Source organism: Lactuca saligna, chromosome 8 (assembly GCF_052625555.1).
Source record: "Lactuca saligna cultivar CGN05327 chromosome 8, ASM5262555v1, whole genome shotgun sequence".
NCBI lineage: Eukaryota > Viridiplantae > Streptophyta > Magnoliopsida > Asterales > Asteraceae > Lactuca > Lactuca saligna.
Window position 1 is genome coordinate 73,951,762 of NC_136424.1, and position 10,258 is coordinate 73,962,019.

The following is a 10,258-nucleotide window of genomic DNA, read 5'->3' on the forward strand; positions in this document are numbered from 1 at the left end:
GAAACATATTCAACAGTGATTTATACGTGTATAAAGATAATTATGTAACAAACAATTATGGTAAAGAAAATAAGTGTATCAGATGTCAAAAGTTAATTGAAAAACCCTCCTATAATAATCTCCCCAAAATTTTTCCATTCCGGTTGTTAAAAAATCTTCAACAAAACTTTCAAAAAATTAGTTGTTTGATGTACATTGGCTCAGGTAACATAAATATTTTGTTTTGTTTTATGTAGCTTTTTATTTAGGATTTTTTTAATCATAGTTTTCGAGAAATTAGGGTTTGTTTGTTGTTTGTTGTTTGTTGGTAAAATTGAAGTTGTTGATTACAAATATTTGATAGTGAATGCAAGAGTATATACGATTCTGGGCACGAAGTCGTGGTATATTATACAATATTTTGTTTTGAATGTATGTGATGGTGAAGTAAAGAATACGGGAAGATTTAAGTGGGTAGCTAGGGATGCCTGAAGTTTTTTTTTTTTTTTTGGCCGTTAATTTGCTGTTGATAAATGAAAAGTTTTGACATTGAATGAATGAGCAAATGTAATTCTGCGTAAGAATTTTATGCATATGAGACAAAAATCTTTGTTGAAGGGCAACCTATTCTGATATGAATTAATTAGTATCTGATATACATGTTGATTAACATCTATTTTTTCTTTCGACTTTTTCGATTGAGGGATTATCATTATCAGAGGAACAAACTTCATCATCTCTTGACAAGTTTCATCATTGATTGAGGTAGTTTCATCTTAAAACATATCGTTTATATCATCAAAATCATTGGGAATAACAAATCCGTAAGTGGATTGTTATGGAATAAACATAATTCTTTAGATCGGAGGACAACCTTGAAAGGAAAATACATAAATTATGAATATGCAATTTTTTTTTTCAGAATAATAGAAGCATGAAACGTGAATACACGATTGCTGATTGATCGTTTCCTAATTGTTTGCTACTAATAATATTAAATGTACCATAATTGTAGGAGGTTATCATTAAAACAATCATTAAATATCATTTGTAAATACGAAAATATCATGACTAAAGTAAAATCATTTAATTTTTTTTTATTTAAAAAATTATATGTATATTGATTGTTTGAAATTTATCCTCATGTTCTCGTTTTAAAAAAATGCTTTCACATGAACTTTTATATATATATATATATATATATATATATATATATATATATATATATATATATATATATATATATATATATATATATATATATATATATATATATATATAGGGTTAGGTTCATTTGAGACCACCTATATTTTGTGAGACCGTGAGACGCATTTTTTTATTTTTTTATATTTTTTTTAGTTAATTCATGTTCCGAAAATAATATTTAAAAAAGAATTTTTTGATTTTTCTATTTATTTTGCATTTTAAAATTATTTTTAGAATATGTACAGTGTAATATTCTATTTAGAATATTTCACGTATTTTTCAAAAAAAATAGAATTTTTTTTTATTTTTTTTAGTTAATTCAAGTTCCGAAAATAATATTTAAAAAAAGAATTTTTAGATTTTTCCATTTATTTTGCATTTTAAAATTATTTTTTAGAATATATGCCAGTGTAATATTCTATTTAGAATATTTCACGTATTTTTTAAAAAAAAAACGGAATTTTTTTTTATATTTTTTTATATTTTTTTAGTTAATTCAAGTTCCGAAAATAATATTTAAAAAAAGAATTTTTGGATTTTTCCATTTATTTTGCATTTTAAAATTATTTTTAGATTTGGTCTTACGGTCTCACAAAATTAGAATGGTCTCAAATGAACCTGAACATATATATATATATATATATATATATATATATATATATATATATATATAGGGTTAGGTTCATTTGAGACCACTTATATTTTGTGAGACCATGAGACGTATTTTTTTATTATTTTTATTTTTATTTTTTTTAGTTAATTCATGTTCCGAAAATAATATTTAAAAAAAGAATTTTTTGATTTTTCCATTTATTTTGCATTTTAAAATTATTTTTAGAATATGTACAGTGTAATATTCTATTTAGAATATTTCACATATTTTTCAAAAAAAATAGAATTTTTTTTATTTATTTATTATTTTTTTAGTTAATTCAAGTTCCGAAAATAATATTTAAAATTTTTTTTTTAGATTTTTCCATTTATTTTGCATTTTAAAATTATTTTTTAGAATATGTCAGTATAATATTCTATTTAGAATATTTCACGTATTTTTCAAAAAAAAAAAAAACGGAATTTTTTTATTTTTTTTATATATTTTTTTAATTAATTCAAGTTCCGAAAATAATATTTAAAAAAAGAATTTTTGGATTTTTCCATTTATTTTGCTTTTTAAAATTATTTTTATATTTGGTCTCACGGTCTCACAAAATTAGAATGGTTTCAAATGAAGCTGAACCTATATATATATATATATATATATATATATATATATATATATATATATATATATATATATATATATTATATATATATATATATATATATATATATATATATATATATATATATCCTATAGCCAAAACTGTGTCGTTTGCTTACTAAAACCACTGACGTTTCGTTTGTTAATTTTTGTTAATTCCCAATCGATTAACCCTTATACGAATCACTTTTAGTTTGTGATTTCGATGTTTTCTAATCATCCGATCAAGAATTATCATTTCACATTGAATGTGTGTACTCTGCAACATCTATCGCTCAGGTTCACACTAGAAGCCTTTCCATGTTCGCTTTCTACTTTTTCTATCGTGGGAGAAAGGAAGATTAAACAATGCTTGAGTTTATGAACTTTGAAATCGTTGTGGGAAAAATTGAAATCGGCAAGAAATCAGCGATGAAGATTGAAGATGAAGAAATCGGCGATTGTATGTGTACAGGTGTTCAACTGTTTTGGGCAGTATTTATGTCTCCACTTTGAGTTCAGAGTCCAGGTCTCAAGCCCAAATATCAAAGTAAAAGCAAGGTAGCTAAGCGACAATAGAACACCCACTAAGTGTTCGATTAAATGCTGTAGTGAAGGCATAGACTATTATCAAGAAAGCGAAAGGGTCAACTGCTCCAAATTGATAATTGAACTTTTTGCAAATTCACTTCAGGTTTAGCAATTGCAAATCAACTAGTTTGAAAAAAGATAAGTTTTTTTACAATTCAGTTTCGTGTGTTTCTTCTTCTCTATTTTCCATTGATGACTAGTTCTTACGATTTGATTAAAGTCTTCTTGCTTCTTTTTTTTATAAATATTTGATGATTTGATCATGCCACTTACTGTACTATGTAGGAACATGATTCGTGGTCCTTGGAAAGATGCAAATGCACTAGTTTTGACCTTGCATGTGGATGACAACAATGTTATCAAAGAGGTCTTTTCCATAGCTTTGGTATACCTATATGGAAATCAACCTAAACTTGATGACAATAAAGCATTCTGAGTTATTGATGTTGCCTCCTTTCTTCACCTTCATGTATCCTTGTAACCATGGAATCTACCAATGAAGGAAGTAAATTTGATTCCATTCATTTATTTCCTGAAGTAACTACAAATACATAAGTGTTTTCAGTTGTTAGTTTATCATGAACATGAACATGAGCTCTTTTAGCTATCCAATTTCTTGAGTAGGTTCCCACTCGTGAATTTGTGGAAGCTGTTCACTCAATCATGCACTTTTCCTAGTTCAGAGCAACAACTGTTGCTCCGGTTAAAATCATGCAATATTTAAGTATAAGGTAATATGTATCTACATCTTGTTAGTTCTCTACCAATTTATCTCCTAAGTTATTATTGCAATGCTTGAGTTAAAGGACATTTTTACCCTTTCATGATTATGAATATGTTTCCATGTTTTGTGAAACTTTTTATCATTTTTTGTAGTGGCTACTCACTTGATGGGGATACGTAGTGCTATAAAGATGCTTAATAGCATCATCCGTGTGCTTCATCACTAGTTGATTGTTATTGAGATTCTTTGCTGGTGGAATGAGACAGGTGGGAATCTTGTGTGCTGCTACTCTTATTGCTTTACAAGAAAATGTTGGAAAGCTTGGAAATGATCACAAGAATGCCAAGACTTTAGTTGGTAATGCTGCACTTCTTAAAGGGTTTTTATGTAAATATTTCTTATATTTGATTAAGTTCTTAACACCCAAATTATGTATGTTTTTTTGTAGATGGGCTAAATAAAATCAAGGGGCTCAAAGTGGATGTAGCTTCTGTGGAGACAAATATTGTAAGTATGCTAATTGCTCTTTTTATAATTCCTTTAATGGCCAAGGTAAGATTTTAATTTGGTTTTGAGCAGGTTTATGTTGAAATATTAGAGGGTTCAAATATTACAAGATTTACGTTGGGTAAAATAATGGAGGAACATGGTATTCTTTTTGATGTCGGATGGCTCATCCAGGTGTTATTATGATTCTTTGCTGGAGAACTGGTGGGAATACTTGAATAATTGGAAGAATTGTAGGAACATTTGAAAAAATTTTGGTGGTTGTATACTGAATTGACCATGTATATTTTAATAGAAAATGTATAGAACAAAAGTATTATTTTTTTGAAGTAAATTGAAATAGCAACCCTCTTTTCATATTTATCCGAAGTATCAATGTACTTATCATTTTTAATAAAAATTGACAATTTAGATTCTTTGCTTTTGATTGTATTGTATATGTAACTTGAACTTCCTTATACTTAAGTTCTTGAGGATGACAACCATCTTTGGGACAGGGGCAAAACCGCAAAATCGTTCAACAATGTGAAAAACCATCAATTTATTTCGTTTTTAACCCAAAATGACAGAAAAATTGCGTTTTTAACTCAAAATTACAAAAAGTTTTCTTTTTAACCCAAAATGACATAAAAAGTTTTTTTAACCCAAACGTGTGCATAAAAATTACGTTTTTAACCCAAAATGACAAAAAAGTTTTGTTTTTAACCCAAAACTACAAAAAAGTTTAGTTTTTAACCCAAAATGACTTTTGTTTTTAACCCAAATGTGAAGAAAAGTACCATTACACTTCCTTTTTTTTTCACAAAAATACATTTTTACTTTTTTTTTCACAAAATACCTTCAAATTTTTATTTTTTCACAAAAATACCATTATACTTCCGTTTTTTCACAAAATACCCTCAAAATTTCAATTTTTTCACAAAATACTCTCAAATTTTCATTTTTTCACAAAATACCCTCAAATTTTCATTTTTTTCACAAAAATACCTTCGTACTTACGTTTTTTTTCACTAAATACCTTCATATTTTCATTTTTTCACAAAAAATACCTTTGTACTTCCGTTTTTTCACAAAGTACCCTCATATTTTTATTTTTTCACAAAAATACCATTATACTTCTGTTTTTTTTCTCAAAATACCTTCGTAATTTCATTTGAAACATATAGTGGCAGCCAAATTTCAATTACAATCACATAAATTATAAACAATCAACAAATTTCATTCGAAAACATTAAAATTGTTATGAAGCATCAATAAATTCTAGATTATTCATACATCATTTGTGTCTAAAACATAAAAAATATGCAGTTAACCAATAAAAAATGTCATCAAACATCTACTTTTTCTTTTACTCTCAAAAACAACACATCTCATCATTATGTCTGTTGCAACGATTCATCCGTCTAATACATGAAAAAAAGTAAAAAAAAAAAAAAATTGTTAATATAACTATTATAGTTCTCAATCATGAAAATTAAATTATTATTATTGTTACCTTTCTTTTTGAACAACTAGTAGCATAATGAGCCAATCCTTAACAGTAAGAGCATGTTTGTTTTTTGGGGGCTTCTAAAGAAGACTTGATTCTACTTGCAAGTTTAGGACGCCCTTTTGTAGTAGTTGGACCAAGAGGATCATGGACAGATAACTGTGGCATCATATCTACTTGCGAAACTTCCATACAAGAACTTTGAGATGCATTCTCCAAAGACATAGATGTCTTTCGGTTTGCTTGATCATCTAAAAGACGTATCAATATCGTATTGAGTTTTTGTATCTCCGATGGAGAGTCTCTTGATTGTTCAATTAGTTTAGTAAAATTTGAACGGACACAAAATAATGTGTAGGCACTAACTCCATTTTCATTATTTATTTCTCTAAGTCCGATACTAACACTACCCAGTTTGTACCTAGCATCAAGGGTCCATTGCGATAAAATATAGTGACTCGACAGTTCTTGAACATTCTTCTTCTTCATCACGTATAAGCTATGCTTGCATAAAATCCCATTTGTCTCATACATAGAACAAGAACATGTGACGTTGACTTGATTTAAAGAACGAAAGGTAACAATACGCCAATATTTTTTATCAACGTCCAATTGCCCAACTCTATATGTACTTTCTTCTATAGTTTTTATTAGAGTCTCGTGAGTCAAATTGGTAATAGCTTCAGTCCATTCTTTTTTAAAAGTATCAAACATTTTTCTAGTATAACGTTGACCTACTTTTGCTTCGATTGGATGCACTGAAGAAAGAACCGGCCTTGAGTTCATTGTCTTGAAGTCTTCATCTTCTTCAGCAGCCCTTCGTGACTCAACTGCTTTGTCATATTGTACAACGAATTCATTCAACATGGTCCTCGAGTTAACAAATCCATCAAAAAATGAATTGATACTCTCACTTCGTCCGGTTGTGGTCATACCAGCAAAGAAAATATCCTTCAAGAAAGGTTTAGCCCAATGTATATGTTGGTTATACATGTCACTAAGCCAACAATTGCTTTCCAGTTCATACTTAATACGCATATCTTCCCATGTTGCTTCAAATTGTTCAATGGTGTCACTATTTACCCATTTTCTGTGCGTCTCTTGAAAATCACTGTAACGGGAAACATACGATCGAAGGTGCTCAGTTTCATGCTTCCTGATATGCCATGCACAAAAGCGATGTCGAGTCTTTGGAAACACTTTTTGTATGGCATTGCCCATAGCTTTGTCTTGATCGGTAATAATCGTGTTCGGATACTTGCCAAACATACATTTGAGGAAATGTTCAAATAACCATTCAAATGTCTCTTGCTTTTCATTTTCAAGCAATGCTCCACTAAAAAGTATTGATTGCCCATGATGATTCACCCCATTAAAGGGAGCAAATGGCATCTTGAATTTGTTAGTCATATAAGTGACATCAAACACAACAACATCTATGAATTTTGTATAGGCATCTCTTTATCTACCATCAGCCCAAAAGATATTTCTAGGATATCCATCATTAGACAAATCTACGACAAAATACTGGTCACTGTCAACTAATGTTTTATAAGTCCATAGAACTCCTTTCCTCTATGTTGTTTTCGATGCTCAGATAAGACATCAACACATTGTTTTGAAGTTACATCAGCTGCATTTGAGGTTTTCATTGTATTAACAACCTTTTTAATCTGAGAAGGTTTCAACCCCGCTTGACCAAATTGCACCATAAGAGATTTACCTTCTATTGAACAGTGGAAATTGCTATGAGAGTGATACTTCATCACTTTTGTAGGTATCATGGTCAAGTCGTGATTGTGTGTGTCATTAAACGAGTCCACCAACCACTTCCCGTCCTCTTGTCTTGTTATTCGAAGCTTTTCTTGGCATCCGGTTCTAACATCTCTACGATGTTTTTTCTCATTTTCACTTGAATCATTTTTGTCCGTCCGTTTGAAACCTTCTTTGTTGCATACATATATCATCCGAAAAGGCTCATTTGTTTTAGGATTTTTAATTGTATCATCTCTACGTATACCAAAGCCATGCAAAAAAGAATAATTATTATAAAATGTATAGGCATCATCGGGTGTATCAAAAGCCTTTCCCAGTATCCTTTCATCATTAACATCATCTTCGTCAAATTCAATGTTCACTTCGAAATCGTTAAGTTCGTCAGATTCATATGTTGATTCCACAAAATCATTTATGTCAACATTATCATTTATATATGGTTCTATAGCCTGATCAGCTGCTTCGGATTCAAACATCATAACCTGCACAAAACCACAAGTAAAAGACAATAAGAACTTGACCCTATTAATGCCATTCCAGTAACTTTTTCGAGATAGCCTAACTTTTTCATTATATCAAAAAGCAATAGATTCTACTAAATTTGATCAAACAAAAGCAATATGGATAATAATAGAGCATAATATAAAATAAAAATTCTATTGATAAACAATTGGAACTAAAAAACATATGCAAAATTAATAATTGAAAGTGAAATCATTGGTAAATTGTGAAAATTGTTGTCACCTGTGAATTGAAACTTCTTGGCTGCAGCTACACTTTACGATTTCTATGATTTTTTTCCCTTTGATCGTTTTTCAACTATATGTGATTTGAAATCGTTTTTTAAGTCTGTGAATTGAGATCGATTTTTAAGTCTCTGTGAATTGAGATTGATTTTTTCCTAACTCTTTGAAGTGAAATCGATTTTTTGTGGGAACTACAATAACTTGAAATTCTGATTTCTTTGAAATCGTTTTTGAGATTGTGTGGAATTTTTTTTGTGATCGTATGGAATTCTTTTTTCGTTCATCGATCTCATGGAGTATGGAAGTAGGGCCGATTCATGGAACAAAAGGACTTGAGCAATTGAAATTGACGTGAATTAGAAAACACGTACTGCAATAGTTTTTTTTTTTTTTTGGAAATTAAATCACTAATCAAAACTACGTAGTTTTAATTAATGGGTACCTAATTTATATACCCTTAAGGGTATATTCACTTTTCCCATATATATATATATATATATATATATATATATATATATATATATATATATATATATATATATATATATATATATATATATATATATATAAGATTAAAAGATAAAAGATAAACGTCTAGGGTTAATGCTTAGTGAATTGGTTATTCATCCAAAATGCCTTGATTAAATTCGGCATCTCCTTAATACCTATAATCGTGAATCTTGCGATAGCTAGATAGTTTTGCATAGATCTATATGGGGCCTTGATAACCCCACCTGTGATTGCTAGCTACAATCCTGGTACCTTCCATATAAATTACTATTCAAAGTCTGATGAAGCGTCGTGATTAGGGGTACATTTACAGTCATAGCGTTGATTATAGGGGCTCACATTAATACATTAATAATTGCCTTAGAGCTTAGATTACCATTAAGGACGTATGGTATGGTAATTAAAATACATTAGGATCGTTAGAAATCCTTAAAAGATAGTAAATTATGGTTAACAAAAGATAATTCTAATTAAAAATATGTTAGGATCGTTAGAAATCAATAAAAGATAATAAATTAGGGTTAACAAAAGATAATCGTAATTAAAATACGTTAGGATTATTAGATATTCTGAAGAGATAATAATTTAAGATTTATAAAAGATACTATAAAAATATAGAAGAGTTGGTAAATAAATAAGAAAACTTTTCACAAAAAAAAAAAGTATTGTTAAAAGAGATTCAAAATAAAAACTCGTGTAGTCATCAATATTATGTTGACTTTTAAAATGCATGTACTCTCAGGATAATAGGATTGACGTTCTTTATGCCGTCACATTGCATGGGGTTTGACAGAATATTTATAACATAATAATAGCATCAAAAATAAATATTTATAACATAAACTATATCTATATAAACTATATTTGTCAAAATTGCATAATATTTTTTATATAATCTTTGAAAACCTAATATACAACCTCACAAATGCAAAGATGCGACATCAAGAAGCAATAAAAATCAATTTCATATTAAAAAAATCATATTATTACAATATATTAACACATTTATATAATATATTAATACAAAAGTACCAAATGTACAACCTCCCAATGCACGATTTACGCATCATGCATGTGTACAATCATAGATCCAAGTATGAGATAACATCAAAACCTCGAGGCTACTTATGAAATCTTTTAAATATCAAATATAATACTAGATCTAAGAAAATCGGAGAGGCAACACCTTTGATTTTCGTTTTGTAATTAAACAAAGCCTAAAGTTAATAAATAATGATTAAAACACAAATGACTAAAGATAATTTTAGATGAAATCGTCCATATCTACCGTTTCTGCCTCTAGAGAGCGTTCTCCCAACAAAAATCTTAATGAAATATAATATTTTTAGTGTTTTTATACCTTAAAAAATGTAATATTTGAGGTCATCGCAGATGGACTCAATCCATCTGTGAATATACAACTCGTATTGCGTATATGTGCTTTAAACACTTGTATGTTTGCAGTTCAATTTGCAAAATCGCAGATGAGC

The 10,258-nt window shown here is 28.7% G+C and overlaps 1 protein-coding gene across 1 annotated transcript; it reads right to left on the reverse strand.

The window, feature by feature from the left end:
• Positions 1–5,781: 5,781 nt before the first annotated feature.
• LOC145009763 (protein FAR1-RELATED SEQUENCE 5-like) lies at positions 5,782–7,146 on the reverse strand. Its single transcript, XM_078968396.1, has one exon. It carries the CDS (start codon positions 7,144–7,146, stop codon positions 5,782–5,784), a length of 1,365 nt encoding a protein of 454 aa, XP_078824522.1.
• Positions 7,147–10,258: the final 3,112 nt, after the last annotated feature.